Raw genomic sequence first — 25,706 nt, forward strand, 5'->3', positions numbered from 1 at the left:
TTATCAGGCTGGGGCCCTCCAGGCCACAAGAGGACATCTGCCAAGGTCATCACAGGCATCAGGACATAGCACTCAGCTGGCTGCCTCCACCACTGTGGATGTCAGGGTTGCACCCAGGCCTAGCGGTAGAGTTTAGAAAGTTAAAAAAAATTGATGTCGCTTTCGGGTCACAGGTTTGCTTGTCATGTAACTAAATTACACTTGTGTTGATAAATTTGATGCTTATGTGAATGTTCTTATCAACTGAAGGTGTTGTGATTTAGTACTTTGGAATCCTCTTATTTCGAGGTTTAGCGTTCCTCCCAGTCAGTGATAGTGTGCCACTGTGAGACTCACATTCCTGTGATGTCAACTTCAGTTGAACTAGTCTCCACATCCCTTGTGTGATGAGAGCGAGATGTGTTTAAATCTTTATTGGAAGTGTGTGCTGTCAGCATTTCTAACCATTCTTCCTCAAAGAACACCATTGAGTGAGGGCAGCTGATCAGCATTGATAACCTAGCTGCATTTGTGTCTCCTCAGTGGTAGTGGCAGAAGAAAAGACATGCACAGGAGGAGGAGATCCCGAGGCATGTCTGCATTTCAGTCTCAGTAATGTTTGCAACATTAAATGGTGGCGAAGCCAGTGAATCTTGCAGCCTGGCTATCTTCTTCCAGAGCAAACCTGGAATAATGATGGGCCTTCCTGTGAAGGGCATTTGTGACCTCGTTTATGCATCAATAGGGTCTGAGAGACACCACACAGGTCCCCTGTTAATCCTGGGAAAGAACCAGAGGCCAAGGAATTGAGCACAGTGTCACCTTCAAAGCCACTGGCAGGGGATACCCTCAGGTCTTTGCGAAGAATGTGGCATATGTGATGTACCAGAACTTGGGACAAGTGCAGACGTGCATGGCATTGCCTCTCACTCATTTGTCAATAGGAGACTTTTCTACGATAAACCCTAGGTCTGGCAAGTCACCCCCATTGTCTGGGTCTCTCTTTCTGTTCATGGTCTGGCTCCGTTTGGCTATGATGGAGCTGCACGCAAAGTGACCTCTCCCTCCTTCCCCTCCTCCATTGCATTAGGATCCTGACAAGGGCAGCATTGAGCCCTGGATCCACATCTGCTTTTGCCTTCTCTCTTTAAGGAAACATTGAAGATATTAATGATTCAAGGGCAAGAAAGTGAAGCTCAGTAGATGACACGTTTGGAGATTATAAGGGTCCATATTTTTTCCTGAGCTACTTGCATGGTGGCTGATGCTGCCTTGTCCATGAGGCACTAGCGCACACATCAAGGTGACCAAGATGGTATTTCAGATATGTAACATCTTGAGCCCTGCATGGGATACTATGGTTTAATTGAGATGTGTGACCCAACATAGCTCTGTGCTCCAATCTCTGATGTGTCCTAATAATGGGCAATCATTTGCTCATGGTCAATGAGTGGATGCCCTTTTGCCCATTAGGAACATCACATCTAGTAAACACATGACAGGCCTTAATTGATGGAATACCACATATGATACAGCTGTGCCTCCTTCACTGCTCCCTATATCCCCAAATTCTACGTTCCTATGTGTTACTCTTGAGATGCAGCGACTGTGACGTGAATCTACTGAGTTCTGAGTAGCCCCTTAACAGTGCAAATAAAGCCATTGGCTTTCAGTGGCTTTCATCGCAAGGAGGTCTTCATCCTTTCTTTCTGAGCAGCCTCCTGATCATTCCTGCGGCAACAACATTGGCATCTACCCGGCTATGCGGAAAATTGCCCAGGTATGCTCTGTACACAAAAAGCAGGACAAATCCAATCCAGCCATTTACAGCTCTATCAGTCTACTCTCGATCATCAGTAAAGTAAAGGAAGGGGTCATCAACAGTGCTATCAAGCGACACTTGCTTAGCAATAACCTGCTCACTGACATCCAGTTTGGGTTCTACCAGGGCGACTCAGCTTCTGAACTCACTACAGCCTTGGTTAAAACATGGACAAAAGAGCTGAACTCCCAAGGTGAGGTGAGAGTGACTGCCCTTGATATCAAGGCCGCATTTGACCGAGTGTGGCATCAAGGAGCCCCAGCAAAACTGGAATCAATAGGAATCAGGGGGAAAACTTCCTACTGGTTGGAGTCGTACCTAGCACAAAGGAAGATGGTTGTAGTTGTTGGAGGTCAGTCATCTCAACTCCAGGACATCACTGCAGGAGTTCCTCAGGATAGTGTCTCGGTCCAACTATATCCAGCTGCTTCATCGATGACCTTCTTTCCATCATAAGGACAGAAGTGGGGACGTTCGCTGATGATTGCACAATGCTCAGCACCATTCGCATTTCCTCAGGTCCTGAAGCAGTCCATGTCCAAATGCAGCAAGACCTGGACAATATCCAGTCTTGGGCTGACAAGTGGCAAGTAACATTCGCACCACACAAGTACTGGGCAATGACCATCTCCAACAAGAGAGAATCTAACCATCACCCCCTTGCCATTCAATGTCATTACCATCACTGAATCCCCCACTATCACCATCCTGGGGATTACATGTACAAGGTACAAGTCAGGAGTGTGATGGAATACTCTCCATTTGCCTGGATGACTGCAGCTCCCACAAGACTCAAGAAGCTTGACAATATCCAAGACAAAGCATCCTGCTTGATTGGCACCACATCCACAAACATTCACTCCCTCCACCACTGACATGCAGTAACAGCAGTGTGTAGCCTCCACAAGGTGCACTGCAAGAATTCACCAAGCCTCCTTCGACAGCACCTTCCAAACTCATGACCACTGCCATCTAGAAGGACAAGACCAGCAGATGGATAGGAGCACGACCACCTGCAAGTTCCCCTCCAAGCCACCCACCATTCTGACTTGGAAATATATCGCCGTTCCTTCACTGTCGCTGGGTCAAAATCCTGGAACTCCCTCCCTAACAGCACTGTGGGTGTACCTACACCACATAGAATGCAGAGGTTCAAAAAGGCAGCTCACCACCACCTTCTCAAAGGCAGCTAGGGACGGGCAATAAATGCTGGCCCGGTCAGCGAAACCCACATTCCATGAATGAAAAGAAAGAAAAAACAAAAGGTTAGAGGATAACCCCAGAAAGGCCCACTCATGTTCACCCTTTCCTCTCACTGTCAAACTATCATTCCACCCCCTTCCCTCCCCGTTGCCCCCCTCGTGTTCATCAACCCCACCCTTGCCTCACAGCCCACCCCCGGTTGAAATGTCTCTGAAACTGGAGGCCTGCATCAGTACCACAGCACAGTGGTATTCCTTGGGACAATGTCGGCAAAGAGCAGCACAGCAACCCTGCAAGCCCAGCAGTGTGGCATTCATCGCAATAAGTCTGGCGCAGCGCTATGGCAGATAAACTACGTATCACCTCAAAGTTACCCGCGAACTGAAGTCCGACTTTTGCACGCCACCCCTTTTCAAACGGGTTTGAGGATGACGTGATTTCCCGCTGGTGTGATGTAAGGTTGAAAGGTGTGACAAGATACTGGCTGAGCAGCTGATTTAATGAGTTTTCACGACATGTTAATGGGTGAAGATGATGTTCACACCACTAGTTGATTATATCGCCAACCTGCCATAAACACACCATTGGGAGAATTGCAAACTGTTTCACATCGGCAGACCTGTGGCTTTTTGCCTGCCACTAGATTCTCCGTTCCCGTTCCCCACGAAACCAGTCGTGGGCAGGATGGGAAAATTCAGCCCATAGACTTTAGAAAGAGCATGGAGTTTGTCTCAGGATAATGCCAGCATCTCATAAAGCACTAGAAACATTCCTTCCTCACCGTCTGAGATCTATTTACAACATCAGATGGCAGGACATCAATAACACCGAGGTTCTTGCAAAATGCTGCGTTTCTTGCATCGAAAGCGTGACCATCAGAGCTCAGCTTCATTCCGTCGGCCGTGTGGTTCGCATGGAGGATTCCCGCATGACAAAGGCAGTACATAGATCATAAAAAACAGAAACAGAAGTCGGCCATTCAGCCCCTTAAGTCTGCTCCGCCAGTCAATAAAATCGTGGTTGAACCGATTGTGGCCGTGACTCCACTTTCCTGCCTATCCCCTCGACTCCCTTTCAGATCAACGATCTGTCTAACACAATATCTTCAGTGACCCAGCCTCCACTACTCTCTGGAGAAGAGAATTCCACAGACTAATGACCCTCTGAGATGGTCCTTATTTCAGTCTTAAAAGGGAGATGCTTATTTTTAAATTGTGTCCCCTGGTTCGAGAAACCCTTGGGAGGGATCAGCATCTACCCTGTCAAGTCCCCTTAGAGTCTTACTGTTTCAAGAAGATCCCCTCTCATTCTAACCTCCAATGAGAATAGGCACACCATACTCAACCTTTCCTCATAAGACAACCCTTTCATCCCAGGAAGCAGCCTGGTGAACATTCTCTGAACTGCTTCCAATGTAAGTATATGCCTCCTTAATGAAGTAGACTAAAACTGTACGCAGTACTCTAGTAGCAGTCTCACCAATGCCCAGTATAGCTGAAGCAAGATTTCCCTACTTTTATACTCCACCCACTCGCAATAAAGGCCAAAATTCCATTTGTCTTCCTAATTACTGGCTGTACCTGCATGCTGACTTCTTGTGATTCATACAGAGGGACATCCAGATCCTTCTGTATTGCAGCATTCTGCAGTCTCTCTCCATTCAAATATTATTCTGCTTTCTATTCTTAGAGTCATAGGGTCATAGAGGTCGACAGCACAGAAAAAGGCCCTTCGGCCCATCGAGTCTCCGCTGGTCAAGCAAGTAGCTAACTATTCTAATCCCATTTTCCAGCACTAGGCCCATAGCCTTGAATGCCATGGTGTTGCACATCCAAATGCTTTGTTAATGTTATGAAGGTTTCTGCCTCTACGACCCTTTCAGGCAGTGAGTTCCAGATTCCCACCACCGTCTGGGTGAAATAATTCTTCCTCACATCCCCTCTAAACCCCCTTCCCCTTATCTTAAATCCATGCCCCCCAGGTTATTGATCCCTCCACCAAGCGGAAAAGTTCCTTCCTCTCTACCCTATCTATGCCCCTCATAATTTTATATACCTCAATCATGCCCCTCCCTCAATCTCCTCTGCTCCAGGGAAAATAACCCCAGTCTATCCAATCTCTCCTCAAAACTAAAACTCTCGAGCCCAGGCAACATCCTGGTAAATCTCCTCTGCATTCTCTCTAGTGCAATCACATCCTTCCTATAATATGGATTCCGGAACTGCATGCAATACTCTAGCTGTGGCCTAATCATTTTATACAGTTTTATACAGTTCCAGCATAACCTCCCTGCTCTTATATCCTATATCTTATACCCTCGGCTAATAAAGGCAAGTGTTCCATATGCATTCTTGACAACCTTATCTACCTGTCCTGCTACCTTAAGGGACCGGTAGACATGCACACCAAAGTCTCCTGATCCTCGGCACTTCCCAGGGTCCTACTATTCATCGTGTATTCCAGTGCCTTGTTTGTCCTGCCCAAGTGCATCACCTCACACTTATCCGGATTAAATGCAATTTGCCACTAATCAGCCCATCTATATCCTCCAGTAATCTAAGGCTATCCTCACCATTAACTCTCCACCAATTTTCGTGTCATTCGTGAACTTACTGATCAACCCACCTACATTCAAGTCTAAATCGTTTATTTATGCCACAAACAGCAAGGGACCCAACACCGATCCCTGTGGCATTCAGTCAAAAAAACACCCCTCGACCATCACCCTCTGCTTCCAGCCACTCAGCCAATTCTGGATCCAATTTGCCAAATTGCCTTGGATCCCATGGGCTCTTACCTTAGTTATCAGTCTCCCATGCGGGACCTGTCAATGTTGTCAACCTCACATTTTCCCACATTATTTTTCATGTGCCAATTTTTTTACCCACTCAATTAACCTACCTATGTCCTTTTGCAGACTCTTTACATCCTCCACACACCTTGCGTTCCTACCAATCGTTGTATCGTCAGCAAATTTGGCTACAATGCATTTGGTCCCATCAATCATGTCATGAATATAGATTGTAAATAGTTTGAGGCCCCAGCAATGATCCCTTTGATGCTCCACTAGTTGCAGTTTGCCAACCTGAAAATGACCCATTTATCCCGAATCTCTGTTTCTTTAGTCAACCAATCCTCTATCCATTCGAATATATCACCCCCATGAACTCTTATCTTGTGCAGTAACCTTTTATGTAGTGCCTTACTGAATGTCTTTTAGAAATCCAAATACACTACACATATTGGTTCCCTTTATCCACCCTGCTTGTTACATCCTCAAAGAACTCTAATAAATTTATCAAACACAATTTCCCTTTCAGAAAACCATTTTGACTCTGCCTGATTGCATTATGATTTTCTAAATACCCTGGTATTATCTTCTTAATGGATTCTAGCATTTTGTATACAAACATACGAATTAGGAGCATGAATAGGCCACTCGGCCCCTCGAGCCATTCACAAGATCGTGGCTGATCTAAATATAACCTCAACCCCAATTCCTGCCTTCCCCCAGTAACTCTTTAACCCCTTGTTAATCAAGAATCCATATAGCTCGGCCTTAAACATATTCAAAAACTTTGTTTCCACCAACTTCCAAAAACTCACAACCCTCAGAGAAAAAAATTTCTCCTCATCTGTGTCTTAAATGAGCGACCCCTTATTTTTAAACAGTGATCCCTAGATCTAGATTCTCCCACAAAAGGAAACATCCTCTTTGCATCCACCCTGTCAAGATGCCTCAGGGTCTTAAAGTTTTCAATTAAGTTGCCTCTTACTCTTCTAAATTCCAGTGGATACAAGCCTAACCTGTCCAACCTTTCCTCATGAGACAATCTGCCCATTCCTGGCATTAGTCTAGTAGACCTTCTCTGAACTCCTTATAACGCATTTACATCTTTGCTCAAATAAGGAGACCAGTACTGTACACAGTACTCCAGATGTGGCCTCGCCAGTGCCCTGTATAACTGAAACACAACCTCCCTATTTTTGTATTCAATTCCCCTCACAATAAATGATAACATTCCATTAGCTTTCCTAATTACTTGCTGTTCGGTGAACTGGTCTATAGTTTCCTGCCATCTGTCTCCCTCTTTTCTTAAATTACAGTGTTACATTGGTAGTTTTCCTGTTCATTGGGATCTTTCCTGAGTCTAGGGAATTTTGGAAGGTTACAACCAATGCATCCTTAACCCTGCAGCAACTTCTTTTAAGACCCTCGGATGCAGGCCATCAGGTTCAGGGACTTGTCAGCTTTTGGTCGCATTGATTTTCCCAAAACCTTTTCTCCAGTGATCATGATTGTTTTAAGTTCCTCCCTTCCTTTTGCCTTTTGATTTTCTAGTATTATTGGGGCGCTTTTTGTGTTTTCTCTGTCAAGACAGATACAAAATACATGTTCAAAGTCTCTGCCATGTCCTTGGATCTCATTATTAATTCCCCAGTCTCACCCTCAGAAGGAGCCACATTTGTTTGCACTGCTCTTTTCACTGTTGCTGTAGTTGGCCTCCAACAGTGTATATGCAAGAGGGTTGTGGGGCAGCTCGATCTCACTTCAGCTACCCCTTCTCCTCAAGGAGTCAGCCTGAGGCCCTTGGGCATCCATAGGGAGGAGGATCAGCAGGTACACCCCCTAGGGCCAGGTAACTCCGAGTATGTCCAGCCCATCCGAATGCCCCCTTCCTGTGATTTCCGCAGATCCAGCTTCACAGGCCGAGGAGGGTGCCACTGCCATACAGCAGGGCCCCGATAGCAGGCTGAGGCCATCCAGGTCTCGGCCCTGCAGAGGACCCCTGCCAAGGTCATCACAGACAGGGTGTAGCAGTCAGCAGGCTGCCTCCACCTCTGCCATGGATGTCTGGGGAGCACCAAGATGTAGCGGCAGGGTTAGGAAATTTAAGAAGAATTAGTTGCACAGCCTGGGCACGGGTGTTAATCACTTGTACATACTGTTCACTATTGTCAATAAACTCCCAAGAACGTCTCCCCTATGGTTCCTTGTTCTGATGAGCAGTGTTTGTGTCACTCAGATGTGAAACCTTTCTGCAAAAGATGAAGGCAAGTGTCTCAGTCCAGGGCCTCTTCCCTGTGTTCTGTGCAACCTTCAGACCAAAGTAATGGTCTGGTCCTGAACACATTACTGATGCCTGCACTCAATGGCGCTAGTCATTGCGGCCAGGGTGTCATGGGCAGGCATCACAGAGTACCGTCATTCTCTCTGTGTGCCCTCAGCACCTTTAAGATGGGGCTGGCCCCCATCTCATCAGCATCTGTGACCAGTGACGCTGTGCTCCTGAAGGGCTCAGGTGCTGAAGGCAGACAAAGTATTAAATGCTTTTAAATTTTCGTGGCTGTGTCTCCATGACATGACCCTATCACAGAACGCAAGCGAGCTGTCCTCGACCAGACATTCTCAGGGGCTATGTGAAGATCTATGGAGTGTCATGACTGCATGTCGTCATCATCCTCCAGCAATCGAGTGACTATTAGGGCCTCTGCTGCACCTCAATGATAGGAGCAGAGGGTATGTGTGCTGCCATAAGTCAGACTGGAGACAAACATTCATAAATGTGATCTGAGGATCTGTGGAGTGTCCTCACTGCATGTCGTCATCATCCTCCACAAATCTAGCAGCTATGAGGGCCCCCCGAGCACGCCTGCCTCATCTGGCCAATGTCAGGGCTTCATCTCCATCATCACCGTCTCCGAGGACCCCCTCACCCCCATCACCATCAACGTCCTCCTCATCGGAGGAGACCTCTAGCTCCTCCTCAGCCAGCTCGTCCCCCCATTGGAGTGCAGGTTTTAAAGGGCGCAGCAGATGTCGACAATGCGTGACACCCTCTGTGGACTGTAGTACAGGGTCCAGCAGACCGGTCCAGGCACCGGAACCTCATTTTCAGCATCCCAATGGTTTGCTCCACCAAGTTACAAGTTGCAGCGTGAGCCTCATTATCTATCGCTCTGCTGCAGTCTGAGGCCACCGCCCGGGTGTCATCAGCCACGGCCTCTGCGGGTAGCCCTTGTCCCTGAGGAGCCATCCCTGCAGTTTCTGTGGATCCTGGAAGACTTCAAGGATCTGTGACCGACTGAGAATGTAGGACTCGTGCACACTCCCTGGAAACCATGCGCAGACCTGCAGGATGCGTTTGTGGTGGTTGCACATCAGCGACAGAAAATGGAATCCCTTGTGGTTTACATAGTTGACCGTGTATTGCGACAGAGATCTGAGTGCCACGTGAGTGCAGTCAATGGCACCCTGTACCTGCAGGAAACCTGAGATCTGGGCAAATCCAATCACTCTTGCATCCTGGCTGTCCTAGTCCCAGGAGAAATGCACAAAGTTGTGTACCCTCGCAAAGATGGCATCCGTAACCTCATGGGTGTATTTGTGTGTGGAGGCTTGTGATATCCCACAGAGGTCACCTGTGGAGCCCTGAAAGTAGCCACTAGCGTAGAAATTGTGCGCTGTGGTCAATTTCACAGTCACTGGCGGTGGATGCCCCCCATGTTCCCATGGTGCCAAATCCAGCAGTAGCTGACAGATGTGACACTGGTTCTTGGCTATTTGCAGGAATGAAAGGCGGTGCGTTTCTACTCTGGGTCTACCTAGGCACTGGCCAGCGATGGCTCGCTGTGATTCTTTGATGGTGCACGCGAGAGCCCCAGCCGCCCCGTCTTCCTGAGAGTGCTGTCCCCACAACCAGGCACCTCTGTCACTCTCTTCTCCATCGTCTTTGCACTCTGTAAGCCACGAGGCATACAGGTCACCAAGTTCCATGATCCTGATGTAGTTGTGCAGGATGAAAGAGAGGGAGACACAAGGGTTTGTATGAGTGTAATAAGAACCTGTCCTGGTTAAGTGTGAAGGCCTCTTAGCGCATTGTGGAGTGTGCTAGCCCACTTGGATGGCTAGAGATTAGTGCGCTGCATGACTGCCTGAAATTCCACCCACCTCCGCCTCACTCCACCTGACCAATTGGCGGCAGCTTTGCCCACTGGACTGCATGCTGTGCTCTCAGCTCAGGCGCAGGCATTGTCCTAACCCACACTGCAAGGCTGCGCCATTTGCTTGAACCCTGGGGGAGACTGGTCCAAACCGGGATGATGACATTGGAAGAGGCTGTGAGCAACTCCAGCAGTGACTGCTCCATGGCCAGCTTTAGCAAGGGGATTGTGCAACATGCCCAGTCATCCAACTGTCCTGCATTCGATTAAAACACTCATCAGCTTGCAGTCTGTACCAGAGGGGTGAAAAGCTCTGGTGCACTTGGTGGCACTTTGATGCCTCTGTGTTGCTTGAGTGGGCAGATAAGCTAGAGGCCCGACTTCAATCATATCAATGTAGCTGCGCCTGAACTGTCTCAGTTTCAGAATGGTCACTTTATACAAGGTTCCTCTCATTTTTGGCCGCTTCCCTACACTAACCCTCCACCCCAAATGGTTGTGCGCTACTATCAACCACAAGGCAGCCCTAGCCCCCAGCCCCCAAGTGGCCTCAACCATAGGGCAGCCCCTACTAGGGGGCAATTCCAGCAGGCTGGCCTTATATTAATGTGCTGATGTATTGCAATGAGGTTTCTGATGTCTGCTGGTGGGAAACGCAGCCTGCCATTGGCGGGCGGAGCAGAAGATCACAAACTGGTTTCACGTCGTCGTGAAACCAATTGCGCCATATCATCCGGTCAGGTCACCGAACACACCCAACGCCAGTGAGCATGGAAAATCCCGGCCATCAAGACATGAGCAGTGATTGAAGCACTGAGTCAGAGCAGCTTTCGAAGGAATTCAGAGGCTAGACCTTCAAAAGTTGAAATCCCTCATGTTCGGAAATATAGATAGTTTAATAAGTTACATTTGCAATTGTGGGTGTTAGGAATGAGATTTAGCTTTAAAGTTTAAGTTTGATTAACATTTCTGTATTTGTGGGTTCAGAAAATCAAGTTGTGTTGAGATGCCTGCATGTTTAATGAGGGTTTTACGACTGCAGAAGGACAATTGAAGGACAAACACACACACACACACACACACACACACACACACACACACACACACGCACACACATATACACGAAGGCTCAAAGCTTCAAGCTTAAAGAGCTGAAAGCTTCAGGAAGCAGATTTAAGAGATATAGAGGCTTGTGAAAAGCCAGAAGGTCCAAAGAGATGGCTGAAGGTCTGTAACTCTTTGCTATGGGCATGTGAAGCAGTGGTGTACTGTTAACAGCTGAGAGAGTGCATGGAAGCAAGCTTGAATGCATGTGGTGACCCAAGGGAGGGGAACATCGGAAGGAGAGCTCAAACGCCTGGAGGTGGTCTGTTGCGGAAGCAGTCAGTTTGGGAGAAATTCTCCAATGAGTTCTTGGAGACTGGAGATTGGAAACCCTCATGTAAATGACGGAGTTCAGTGAGACCGGTTGGCTCACAGTGTGACAAGCATCTGGGGGGAGTTGACGAAAGATCCATAGCATCTGTCCGGGGTGGCATTTGTCACTTGGTTTCAGAGTGTGATGAACATGAAACCACTGCTGATTGCCATAAAAACACATCCAGTTCACTAATGCCCTTTAGGGAAGGAAATCTACCGTCCTTACATGGTTTGGCCTACATGTGACTCCAGACCCACAGCAATGTGGTTGATTCTTAAGGGCCCATAAGTGACCTAGGGGGGAATCTATGGGTGGAGCCAGAGGACATCGCTAGAGTGTTGAATGAATACTTCACGTCCATCTTCACCCAGGAGAATGAGGATGAAGGTATCGAACTCGGGGAGAGAGAGACTGCGAGGCTCTTATGCAAATTGATATAGGGAGTGACAAGGTATTGGAGGTGTTGTTAGGCTTAAAAGTGGACAAATCTCAAAGTAGAAAAATCTCCAGGTCTGGATGATTTGTGTCCCAGACTGCTGAGGGAGGCAAGGGAGAAGATCACAGGGGCTCTGACCCAAATTTTTAATTCCTCTCTGGCCATGGGGGAGGTGCCAGAGGACTGGAGAACAGCTAATGTTGTTCCGCTATTTAAGAAGGGTTGTAGAGATAAGCCAGGGAACTACAAGCCAGTGAGTCTCACATCAGTGGTAGAGAAACTATTGGAGAAAATTCTGAAGGAGGGAATCTATCTCCACTTGGAGAGGCAAGGTTTGATCAGGGATAGTCAGCATGGCTTTGTCAGAGGGAGGTCATGCCAAACAAATTTGTTGAATTTTTTGAGGAGGTGACCAGGTGTGTAGATGAGGGTAGTGCAGTTGATGTAGTTTATATGGATTTCAGCAAAGCCTTTGGCAAGGTCCCACATGGGAGACTTATAAAAAAGGCAAATGCACATGGGATACAGGGTAATTTGATAAGGTGGATTCAAAATAGACTTAGCTGTAGGAGGCAGAGGGTGATGACAGAAGGATGCTTTAGTGACTGGAAGCCAGTGTCCAGTGGCGTACAACAGGGATCTGTGCCCGGTCCCCTATTATTTGTCATTTATATAAACAACATAGATGACTATGTGGAGGGTAGGATTAGCAAGTTTGTGGATGACACAAAGATTGGCCGGGTGATTAACAGTGAGGTTGAATGTCTTGGGCTACAGGAAGAAATAGACGGGATGGTCAAATGGGCAGATAAGTGGCAGATGGAATTTAATCCTGAAAAGCGTGTGGTGATACACTCTGGAAGGAGTAATTTGACAAGGAAGTATTCAATGAATGGCATGACACTAGGAAGTTCTGAGGAACAAAGGGCCCTTGGCGTGTATGTCCATAGATCTCTGAAGGCGGAGGGTCATGTTAGTGGGGTGGTGAAAAAGGCATATGGGACACTTGCTTTTATCATTCGAGGCATAGATTACAAAAGTAGGGAAGTCATATTGGAGTTGTATAGAACCTTGATGAGGCCACAGCTGGAGTACTGTGTGCAGTTCTGGTCACCACATTATAGGAAGGATGTGATTGGACTGGAGGGGGTGCAGAGGAGATTCACCAGGATGTTGCCTGGGATGAAAGATTTAAGTTATGAAGAGTAGGTGCATAGACTTGCGTTGTTTTCGTTGGAGCAGAGAAGACTGAGGGGCGACCTGATCGAGGTGTACAAGATTATGAGGGGCATGGACAGGGTGAATAGGGAACAGCTGTTCCCCTCAGTTGGAAGGTGAGTCACAAGGGGACACAAGTTCAAGGTGAGGGGCAGAAGGTTTAGGGGGGAGTGAGAAAAAACTTTTTTACCCAGAGGGTGGTGACCATCTGGAATGCTTGGGAGGGTGGTGGAGGTGGGTTGCCTCACATCCTTTAAAAAGTACCTGGATGGGCACTTGGCACATCATAACATTCAAAGCTATGGGGCAAGCGCTGGTAAATGGAAATATGTAGGTAGGTCAGGTGTTTCTCACATGTCGGTGCAGACTCGATGGGCCGAAGGGCCTCCTCTGCACTGTGTGATTCTGTGTGGTATAATTCACAGGTTGACCAGTGCTTTACATGGGCTGTGTACTTACTGTGAACATTGGAGTATAAGATAGCTTTCGTAATTTGTGTTATCCTTACAAATCTTTATATACCTGTCAAGGTTTGTTGTGGGTGAAGGAGTATTGTATGATAGTTTATCTTTTCTTGTAAATAAATGTTTTATTCTTTTGTTAGAAGTTTGTCAGCTGACTCCAGTGGCTCTGTTCAGAAGCTACTCTCTACACACCTAAATAAACAAATAAAAGCCAGGATCTATCAAGCCGGGTTCCACCCTGGGATCAGGCTTGTCCTGTTGTACCACCAGTTGGGATCATAACACTCGTTATGGAGACAGAGCTTTAACAGGGTATTGTGACTCACAGTGGTCGCTGACATCTGGGTGGTTGCTGAGAAATCTGTAGGACCTGTCTTGGTTGCATCTGCCATATAATGTGCATTGTGATGTGTTTAACCACAGTTTGCCTGTTAATTTACATTTACCTCATGTTAGTTCTGAACATTAGAGTATAAGATAGATATTGTAGATTGTCTTACATTTTGGACTTTGTGTAATAATGTTTATTTAGTTGGCTAAAACTGTGGAATCTTGTGACTTTATTCTCCTAGTTGGTAACTGGGATTTCAAAAGTTTGTCTATTTTGAACAAGAAATTACTGGTCCCTAACCAGGTTGTAACATGTCATTAATTAGTAAAATAGCCTGTTCCCTGGTTGGCTCCAGTGCTTAGTGTTCTAAGAAACTGTCTGAAGGCATTTTATGAAATCAAGCGCCAGCTACCTTTGAAAATGTTATTTATCAAATCTAAATGGAGATTAAAATCTCCCATGATTATTGCTGCACCTTTCTTGCAAGCACCCCCGATCCACCCCTTTTGATTTATACGCTGTCCTAAAATATAGCTACTGTTTGCGGTGGGGGCTGTTAACTACTCCCACCAGTGACTTCTTTCCTCTTCTATTGCTTATCTGCAGCCAAACTGATTCTCAATCTTGATCTTCTGAATCAAGATCATTTCTCATGACTCGACTAATCTCATCCTTTGTTAACACAGCTACCTCACATCCCTTTCCTTTCTTCTTGTTATTTAACATTTCAATTATCCTTGAATATTCGGGTCCCAGCTGCGGTCTCTTTGCAACAATGGGTGGGATTTTCCAGCCCCTTCTGCCTCTGGGATCGCCCAGTCCTGCTGAAAGTTAATGGACTTTTGGCTGGGCTCCTGCATCCCCTGTGGTGAGTCCCACCATGGCAGGGCCAGAAAATCCTGGCCCATGTCTCTGTAATGGTTATCATATCATGATCAGTAATTTCCATTTGCACTATCAATTAATCCATCTTGTCACGAATGCTGTGAACATGCAGATAAAGAGCCTTTAAATCTGTCTTTTTTTCTTGCTATTGTTCTCTACTCAGATCTTATTTGCTTGTGCACCATTATGTTTACATGCTCTGTCCCTTGTCACACTCTCTTCTCATTACCCATATCACTACCCTGCACTATTGCCCTGTCCTTTCTCTTTAGCCTTGCAATTCTCCCTTCACATGAACGCTCCCCTCCCCCCCCCCAAGACCTCCACTATTTAGTGTAAAGCCCTCTCTACAGCTCTAGTTATAAGATTCGCCAGGGCACTGGTATTGGTGCAGTTCAGGCGAAGGCCAACCCTGGTACAGCTCCTGCTTTCTCCTGTACTGGTTCCAGTGCCCCATGAATTGAAACCCATTTCTCCCACATTAATCTTTGCAATATGCATTCAACTCTCTGATCTTATTTATTCAATGCCAATTCGCTTGTGGTCAGTAGTAAACCAGAGGTTATTACATTTGTGGTTCTGCTTTTTAATTTATTCCCTAGTGTTGAGAACACCATATCTTCATGAACTGGACTTTTATTTTAAAATATGGAAAGACATTGCATTATCTGGACAAATGGATGCTGACTTGGAGTTTTTTTTAAAAAAAGGGTCACAAGTTCACCTTGGAACTGTCAACAAACGTGCCTTTTCCCAAGAGATCACCTGACCAGCATGGTACCCAAGGAAGAGCTGTTTATTTGCTTTGAACTACAATCACTTTAATTGATGGTGGGGGTGGGGTACTGGTAAATGGACAGACAAGATATTTACTGGAAATCACATGGCAGAGACAAGCTTTATGTTTTGAACCTGTTGTTCTGTGAATTTGGTCTTGTTGGGGAATGAGCTGAGCAGGAAGACTACGCTAACTGACTGTCTCTCTCTCTGCCTTGGCTGAAGGTCTGAATTTGGTTATAAACCTGCAGACAGAGGACCCTTCTCTGAGTGTAACTTGTCCACAATTTGGACCAGCAAAGCTGAGACAGGAAGAATTGGTCCAGCTCTATATTCTCCTCCACGTCAAACCTGTGTTTGGTGAGAAACTCCACACATCTACTCACACGAGGGAGCTCCAGATGGACAGTGTTGAGACCCTGTGCACTTTATCCTTCAATTTATAACGCCGATGCTCTAAAGCCCATCTCTGCAAAGGGGCTCTGTCTGTTTTCCCTTTGTTTGTTGTGCTGGTGTGGGGGTGGGGGGTGTGGTGATGGACTAGTGTATTTTTAAAAGGAAAGCTAGTTCTAATTCCAATACAAGACAACATGCAAGTCCAAAATACAGTTGCTGAGACTTTTCTAGAGATGGAAGCAGTGAGGCACATTTCCCTGTACTGGAAGCTACATATATTAATGTATAAGGTCCTGTTCTTTGCAGACAGAAAGAACATGTGCCTGCATTGCACCTGTTGTTTCAGCTAAACAAAATAAGTGACAGCCATTCACTGCCTCATTCCTCAGGGTCAAGCTGCCTGGTTTAAATCTCAAATATTGCTTGGCAGTTAACTGGTATTCTTGGTATTCTTGCGAGTGCCCTAATGAGAGCAAGATGAAAAGCTTAAACCTGTCTCTTTTTTCCAGCAATGCTAAAGTTAAAAGTAAGCAGCAGAGCAATTGGTCTGAATTAAAGAGAGAAAGCTGCGAGGAGCAGACTTCTAACAAAGTGGGCTGGAGAGAAGCCAGAATAACTGAGGAGGCAGGTGATTCTTTACTGCAACCCTTTGGAGCAGTGGTGTTCTGCTTGGAATGGTCGAATATCTGAAGGTGTGCTTGGAAAGTGAAGTTTGAGCGTATGCAAATATCCAGGGAAAAGAAACTCTGGAAGGAGAGACTGGAACACTGGCGATGGATCATTGTTGAAGATGTCTGAGTGGAAGTGATACTTGGGAGACAATTACAAGGCAAGTTCTTCGAGGGTGGAGATTGGAAGCCCTTGTGAGAAAGATAGAGTTACAGTGAGACCAATGCAACAAGCGTCTGGGGGTGGGGCTGATGAGAAATCCATAGAAACTGCTCTGGCGGCATCTGTCATTTGGTTTTGGAATGTGGTGGGTCTGACCACGATTCACCTATTAGTTCACATATACCACATACTTACTCTGAATAGTAGAGGATAAGATAGATTCTGTAAACTCTGTTATCTTTATGAATTTGTATGTATTTGTAAAGGTATAGTTGGGGTGAAGGAACAATGTGATTCAATTCATTTACTGGTGTTTGTATTGAAATCTTCCAAACTTCTTTGCCAATGTAATAGAGCTAATTTTTCTTGTTCAATAAATATTTTATTCTTTGTGTTAAAAGTACACTAGCAGACTCCTGCGAACCTGTTCAGTAACTGCCCTCCATGTTTTCTAAAAAAAATAAAAGTTGGGATCTATCAAGCCAGCTTTTACTCTGGGATCTGACTTGTCCAGTATTATCATCTGAGGTCGTAACAATGGCTACTGGTAATAAAAACTAAAGGAGTTATAATGATTCGTACCATATACTGAGATCAGAGTCACAAGCAGCAAGAGCACAACGTAGTGAACCTCTTTCATCTTGAGATCTTATCAGAAGAACCATCACCTGAGGAAGAGAGAGAAAGATGTAATAGGTTCATTATTTGTCATAAATCTGAAATGTACAGTGCTCATATACCATTGTTAAACAGGCTGTGCACCACTAATAGCAAGAATTTGGTGAAATATGAGACTCTGTGGGCCTGAAGCTCCTGAACATATCTCATGAACATTTGTGCATCACATTTTTTTTTACCTCTGCATGTTGTTTTGTGTCTCTCTCTGGAGTCTTTCATAAAAGATTATGACAGGTGTTCATCTGAAGATGATCCTGCAAGAAGATGAGTCAGTCCTTTCCTTTTATTCATTTCCCGAGATGTGAGCTTCGCTGCAAGGTCAGCACTTATTCCTCATCCCTAATTGCCCTTGAGAAGGTGGTGCTGAGCTGCCTGCTTGAACATCATGAGAACCAGAGAACACCAGTTTAAGGTGAATGGCAAAAGGATCAAAGACATGTAGAAAAACACCATGTGGTTAGAAACTGAAATGCATTGCCTGGGTGTGTAGTGGAGGTAAATTTAAAAAGGATTTGGATAAACAGTTGAGAGGAACATTTGCACAGCTACGAGGAAAAGGCAGGGGTGTGGGGGTAGTTGAGTAGTTCTGGCACAGACTTGACAGGGCAGATGATTATTTTCTGTGCTATGATTTTATGATAACTGCTCTGCTCTTCTTATCAATAGTGCCATGTGATTGTTTACATCTACTGAGAAGCAGGAGGCCATTTGGCCCATCATGTCTATGCTGACCCTCTGAAGGAGCAATTTACCTGGTGCCTATCCCACGCCTGTTCCCCCACATAGCCCTGTGATTTTTTTCCTTTTTAGATAATTATCCAATTTCCTTTTGAAAGTCTTGATTGAATGTGCCTCCACCACACTCCCAGATAGTGCATTCCAGATCATAACCACTTGCTGCGTGAAACAGTTTTTCTTCTTCTTACCATTGCTTCTTTTACCAATTACCTTAAATATTCACTCTCTGGTTCTCGTTCCTTCCACCAATGGGAACAGTTTCTCCCAATCTTCCCTCGTGATTTTGAATACCTCTGTCAAATCTCCTCTCATTCCTCTCTTCTCCAAAGAGAACATTCCCAAATTCTCCAAACAATCTATCTATCTTTTATCTATCTTCCCAGATTGCTGAGAGTAGCATGGGTAGAAATTGTAGAGGTGCTGGTCACAATCTTACGATCCTGTTTAGATAAAGGTGCCAAAGGACTGGAGATTGCAAATGTTACACCCTTGTTCAAGAGAAGGTGGGGGGAGGAGAAAGGATCCTGGAATCTAAAAAGTACAGGTCATCCAGTGATGGAGCAGCTTTTCGAAACAATAATCTGGGAGAAAAATAACAGTCACGTGGAGAAGCATGGAATAATGAAGTACCACCAGCATGGGGTTGTTCTGTTTGACTAACTTGATTTGTTTTTTTTGATGAGGTAATAGAAGGAGTGAATGAGGGTTGGTGGTTGATGTTGAGTGTATGAACTTTCAATGGTGTTTAATGAAAAATTACATATTAGGCTTGTTAGAAAATATGAAGCAGCAAAGATACAAACTGGGCTAAGGTTAGAATACAGCGTTGTGGTGATTGGCTGTTTTACAGACTGGAATAAAGTATAGGGTGGCGTTTCCCAAGGTTTAGTACTAGGACTACAAACAGAAAATGCTAGAAATACTCAGCAGACCTGGCAACATCTGTAAGGAGAGCTACAGAGTTAATGGTCCAGATCTTCTGGTCAGCGGTGATGCCGGAGCGATCGCTGCTGAATGCAAAGATAATTGCAACACGACTGTTTGGGTTCATCCAGCCGGACCTTCATCCTGGCTGCAGCAGCCGTCACTCAGCCCAACCACCCATGGAGAGGAATGACAAAGAGGACAATGGGAGAGGGCACAGCCCATTTTCACAACTTCAACTGCCATCTTCAGGTAAACTTTTAAATTCCTAAGGGTTTCAGTGGGGCGAGTGGGTGGGAGATTGGGTGAGAGAGTGGGTGAGAGGGTGGGTGGGAGAGTGGGTGAGTTGGTGGGAGAGTGGGTGGGTAAACAGGTGGGTGGGTGCATGGGTGGATCAGTTGTTGAGTGTGAGTGAGTGGGCATGCGAGAGGGTGGAGGGCTGAATGAGTGGCTGGGAATGGGCAGTCATGTTGCAGGGGAATAATAGGGAGGGGCAAAGTTGGGGCAGGGGTGTATGTGGGTTGGGGATGTTTGGCTGGGTTCTGCTGTTAATTACTGACCTACACCAGAAACTAAATTAAACAGCTGAACAATACCAGGGTAAGTAGCCCAAATCTCTGACACCAAGGTCAGTGTGGGAGACATTCTTGAAGTGCAAACCTGCCCATTGGAAGTTTAAATTTCTCACACAATTACTGCAAATGTGCGCAGGTCAGGACTTCAGAAGATTCCCATAGTGCAACAGCAGTGATCGTCTCAAAATTCGCTGTTGTTGGCATCAGAAGATCCAGCCCATTACCTCAGGTCAATGAACTTTCATCAGATCCTTCAGGTCATCAACCTCAATTGTTAATTTTGTTTCTGTCTGCACAGATGCTGCTACACATGCACAATATTTTCAGTATTCTTTGTATCTTTCATAATGATATGAGATCAACAGCCACCCACAAAATGCTGCATTTCTATCAATACTGAATGGAGAGCACAAACTGTGACAATCACAATGTTTGTGATTGACCAAAACCGACACATTCAATTAAATGATTAAAATGGTGGACAAAAAACAAATGTTGCAAATGCTGGAAATCAGAAAACAACATATCAGAAATAAAACTGGAAATATTCAGCAGCTCAGACACTGTCTGTGGAGAAAACAGAAGTTAACACTTCAGTCTCAGACCCTTTGTCAGGACAGGAAGATCTTACAGATGAACACCACTGAAAAAGGAAAGGGGACAGGAAAAGAAACAGAATGACCTGTAGACTGCTTGGGTGGAGAACAGGAGATGATGAAATGGTAGAAGTGATATTCACATGGGATAAAATGGGGAATGGGAATGGTCAAAGAAATAAAAGAAATAAGAAATCTAGGACACAGAGGGTGTGTGAATAGTGAGAATATGGATGGATAGGGAAACATGAAAAATCAGCAAAGCAGGTGAAACTCCAGGGACTTTGGGAGACTGGTGGAAAAGAAATGCAGTTTGCCACTAAGGATACAGATCACCTGGTAAGACTGTCCTGACAGGGGATCCTATAAATACCAGAACATCCATCACATAGGGAGCACTTACAGCCAGAGCGGAAAATGACAGCTATCGTTAATGTCTGATGTTGTTCATATTAAGGGCACAGAGCTGTAGAGAGCCTCATAGGAAGATAATACTTTACTCATTGTATTCACAACACACAGCCAGTCTGTCATCTCTGAACTCATAGATTTTTCTGTTGAAAAGTACACATCATGTCAGTGAAATTTTAAGGCCCAACCTTACACTGACCGGAACCATTAGAACATCCAAATCCAATTAGAGTTTTTAATCACAGCTTTCCCATGTGGAATGGGAAACAGGGCCGCACCTCATGGATCACCCACATCAGGCGCCAAACAAGGGGCAGAACAAAACAAAAACAGAATTATGTGGAAAAACTCAGCAGGTCTGGCAGCATCGGCAGAGAAGAATAAAGGTGACGTTTCGAGTCCTCATGACCCTTCAACAGAACTGAGTAAAATTAGGAGAGGGGTGAAACATAAGCTGGTTTAAGGTGGGGGGGGGGGCGGTGGTTGGTTGTTGGGACAAGCAAGCAGTGATAGGAGCAGATAACCAAAAGATGTCACAGACAAAAGAACAAAGAGTTGTTGAAGGTGGTGATATTATCTAAGAGAATGTGCCAATTAGGAATGGATGGCAGGACACACAAGGTACAGCTCTAGTGGGGGTGGGGTGAAATAAGACTAACAGGGCATGAAAGGTATAAATGTAAAAATAATGGAAATAGGTGGGAAAAGAAAAAATCTATATAAATTATTGGAAAAAACAAAAGGGGGGGTGGGGATGGAGGAGGGAGTTCAAGATCTTAAGTTGTTGAATCAATATTCAGTCCGGAAGGCTGTAAAATGCCTAGTCGGAAGATGAGGTGCTGTTCCTCCAGTTTGCATTGAGCTTCACTGGAACAATTCAGCAAGCCAAGGACAGACATGTGGGCAAGAGAGCAGGGTGCAGTGTTAAAATGGCAAGCGACAGGGAGGTTTGGGTCACTCTTGCGGACAGACCGCAGGTGTTCTGCAAAGTGGTCGCCCAGTCTGCGTTTGGTCTCTCCAATGTAGAGGAGACCGCATTGGGAGCAATGAATGCAGTAGACTAAGTTGGGGGAAATGCAAGTGAAATGGTGCTTCACTTGAAAGGAGTGTTTGGGCGCTTGGACGGTGAGGAGAGAGGAAGTGAAGGGGCAGGTATGGCATCTTTTGCGTATGCATGAGGAGGTGCCATAGGTGGGAGTTGAGGAGTAGGGGGTGGTGGAGGAGTGGACCAGGATGTCCCGGAGGGAACGATCCCTGTGGAATGCTGCCGGGGTGGGGGGGGGAGGGCAGTGAAGGGAAGATGTGTTTGGTGGTGGCATCATGCTGGAGTTGGCGGAAATGGCAGAGGATGATCCTTTGAATGCGGAGGCTGGTGGGGTGATAAGTGAGGACAAGAGGGACCCTATCATGTTTCTGGGAGGGAGGAGAAGGCATGAAGGCGGATGCGGATGGGACAGAACAATATGCTCCGTGATCAGGGGCGTTTCTCGCTTCGCGGAGTGTAATATGGGGAGTGATGCCATTGGGCGCGGTTTATGACATCATAATGCCAGTTTCCAAAACACCGGTAGGTCAGAAAGTCGGGAACCCACCCACGTTATTTAAATATTAAAGGGCAATTTAGCTAATTAAGACCCATCTCACTGCAATAATACGGTCAGAAGGCAATAGTGCGCCTTCAGGGTGAGATTTATGACAGGTGGGGAAGGGCAAGCTTGTTTGGGTGGGCTTTAAAACTGCAGCTGAGACCAGACTCTCAGCTTTGCAGCTCAAACTCTATTGTCTGCAGGGACTGTTCATTTGAGTGGACAGAGGAAGCTTTTGTGTATTTTTTCATGAGGAGGAATCTCCTCTCATTCAGAGGACCCTTTTGATCGTTCATTGAATATTCTCCTATCCGTAACACAAAGGTGAGGCGTGAAAACTCTCAGAGGCAGATGGGGATTGTGGTCCCTGTTGGAGACACAACCTCCAGTGAGGAGGAGGCAGAGATTAGAAGGAGGAGGAGGAGAAAAGGAGGGGGGGATGAAGAAGGGAAAACAGGGACACTCAGGATGCTGTGGTTCTCTATAAAGGGGACGGAGCAGCGCCAAACCCCAATGGTCAGGAAGAGTTAACAAACCCAGGAGGCACAGGTGATCTTATACTGACCCAAGAATACACAGGCGAAGATTTAGCTACCTGCACCTGAGCGAGACTCAGTGCAAGAGAAGACTCAGGCTTTCAAGAGTCACTGTGACATCACTTTGTGAGATGCTTATAAGGGAGATCTCATCCAACAACCTGGTGCCTGTCACATTGAAGGTAACAGCAGTACTTTACTTCTTCACAACAAGCACATTCCAGGCAGCCTTGGAAACCGATAGTAATTGTAGTTTTGTTAAATGTTGGACTGTAGCTTTAAGAATAGTCCTGTGATGTAAGGTCACATGATCTGTGTAACCCAATGTGTTAGCAGAACAGGTTACCCCCACAGGCAGTTGAGGTAGAGCTATGGAGTTGAATACACATGTGTAGTTGTTACTGGCTGTCTTGTGAATAAATCAAATGTTTCCACTAAGGAAGTTACCAGAAGATCAACTCTACAACAAACTGGCAACAAGGATAAATCAGGATACATCAGGAATCGGTACTGTACCTCGCCCAGCAATTGTGAGTATCAAAGTTCATTTAAAATAACAGAAGATATGCTCATCTGCAAGTTTGGTAGAATCAATCCCTTTGAGCCAGCCACGGGAGATTGGTCTCAGTATATAGCACATCTTGCATTCTTCTTTCAAGCAAACAAAATCATGGGGGAAGAGAAGAGGCGAGTGATCCTCGAGTACTTGTGGGAGCAAAACCTATAGTTTGATTCGACGCTTGACAGCCCACACATTTGAAGAATTTTGGTGAACTAGTGGACCTCATTAAGGGATGTTTTCAACCCAAGCCCTCAGTCACGGTGCAGAGGTTCAGGTTCAATTCATGAAATAGAGCCTTGAGTGAGACAATTGCTAGCTATGTGGTAAAGTTAAAACAACTGTTGGAATATTACGATTTCGGTGAGACTCTGAACGACATGCTCAGAGTTAGTTTGGTGTGTGGCGTGAAGGAAGATATTATTCAGTGAAGAATACTGGCTGATGTGAATCTTGATTTTAAGAAGGCATTACAAAAGCACTGGCCTTGGAAATCGCTGTAAAGGATTCACAAGCAATTTAAAGGGTGCAAAATGGCACCGTACTCCAAATTGCGTGGGAACAGTCAGCCAAAAGTGGTGCGAAAAAATGGGAAGCAGCATGCGCTAACCAAAAATTCAGAAGAAATAGCCCAGCAACTAAATCGAAGAACAACTTTCATCAATGTGGAAACAATCAGTCTTTGAGCAATTGGCAATTTAAGAAAGTAGAATGTTATGTTATTTTTGTCATAGAGGTGGAGAAATATGAAACAGTGCAAAGTGATATTTAAACAGACTTACAATCAACAATTGAAGTCCAATGAAGTTTACAGTGTAGAAGAGCCTGAAACAACAAATTCTGATATTTATTCATTATTTAAGTTGGGAAGATAGAGCCAATATTTGTTACAGTGTTACACATGAATGGTAATCCATTAAAAATGGAAAGAGACACAATGGAGCTTCTAGCATTGTAATTGGTGAACACACTTTTAGATATTTAAATCATGGTGAACATCAATTAAATTTGGAATAAATATCTGCCAAGTTGAAAACATACACAGACGAAGAAATCCAGGTAAAAGGTACCAGCAGAGTAACTGTTCATTTATGGAAACCAAATGGCACAGCTACCAGTATTGGTGCCGAGAGACAGAGGACCAAGCCTTCTAGGGCGAAATTGGTTAAGGGAAGTCAAAGTTGATTGGCCACTGAGACTTCAAAAGGAAGCTGGAAGTGTTCCTGCCTTGAAAAAGGGAGTATGTAAGGACTCAACAACCTGAAGAAATGCAGACTACCTTAAACCAAAACATAGAAGAACAGCAGAAGAAGGTCAAGGAGCTCCTGCTTAATGACAGAGTTCAAGACGAAGTGAGCAACCTTTATAAGGAAAAGGAAAACCTGTTAAAAGATCCTCACACACTACAAGATTCCCTCAGGTCCAAGTTTGTACCTCTGCAAAAGAACAAAGAAAAGCAGAAAGAATTCTCAGAACAAACTGAAAAACCAGTTGGCAGAGAAGACGCAGCAATGCTCAAGTTTCCAGGAGGCAGCCAACAAATATCAAAAATAAAGGAAGAGCTGAAGAATCAGCTAAATGAAGCCAAAGAGCAAAAGCTGGGGAACTTTCCAAGAGGTGAGTAGATAATGAAGTTTTGGGAGACTCAGCCACTGAACTCAGGCAAGTTGAGATTACATCTGAGAGAAGTCTGGCCGACAGTGAAGTCAACAAGAAGGCCGAGACTGAAATCTGTGCTAGAAAGAATGAGACAAAAAGGAAGAAAGTTCCAAAAAGGCAACAAACTTTTAAGGTGGGCATGAAGAAGTTAACAGGGGATTCGTTGGAGACCAAACTTGCTCACTTTCTCTTTCACTACAGAACGGCCCCCCACCTGACGACAAGAGCAACACCTGCAGAATTGCTGATGAGGCACCGTCTTAGGACAAGACTGAGCCTAATACTTCCAGATTTGGAGGGGAAGATGGAAAAGTGTCAAGGAAACCAAAAAGTGACACATGACTTACTGTTGTCAAAACAGTATATGTAAAGAATTTCGGTGGTGGACCAAAATGGTTACCTGGTAAAGTAAGTTCAGTGACCAGACCATTATCATACCACGTGGAAGTAGAAGGCAGGATCACCCGTAAGCATGTGGATCACTTAAGAAAAAGAGAGATACCACAACAAGGTAACCATCACTGAACCAGTGTTTCCTGTTGAAGATGCTCAACTAAGGACAGACATATCTGATGTCTCTATCAGAGTGGGAGACACTGAACTGCCAGTGCCCACTGAGGTACCTGATGTTAATGCAGTTCCAGAGAATGTGGTCCCTAAACAAAGAGTTTGATGTCATGGAGCTGTGATGTTCCACACAGGTCAGGGAACCACCTGAAAGACTGAACTTGTAAATC

At 45.4% G+C, this 25,706-nt stretch overlaps 1 protein-coding gene across 5 annotated transcripts in view; it reads right to left on the reverse strand.

The window, feature by feature from the left end:
* LOC121291814 (zinc-binding protein A33-like) overlaps window positions 1-25,706 on the reverse strand; it is a 129,944-nt gene that overhangs the window by 92,099 nt on the left and 12,139 nt on the right. For all 5 annotated transcript variants that reach the window (XM_041213403.1, XM_041213405.1, XM_041213399.1 and 2 more), the window contains exon 2: window positions 17,290-17,375. In XM_041213403.1, coding sequence (XP_041069337.1) covers window positions 17,290-17,347 — 58 coding nt within the window. In that variant the 5' untranslated portion in view covers window positions 17,348-17,375. The remainder of the gene's footprint in view (window positions 1-17,289; window positions 17,376-25,706) is intronic.

This window comes from Carcharodon carcharias, chromosome 19, assembly GCF_017639515.1.
Source record: "Carcharodon carcharias isolate sCarCar2 chromosome 19, sCarCar2.pri, whole genome shotgun sequence".
Taxonomy (NCBI): Eukaryota; Metazoa; Chordata; class Chondrichthyes; order Lamniformes; family Lamnidae; genus Carcharodon; species Carcharodon carcharias.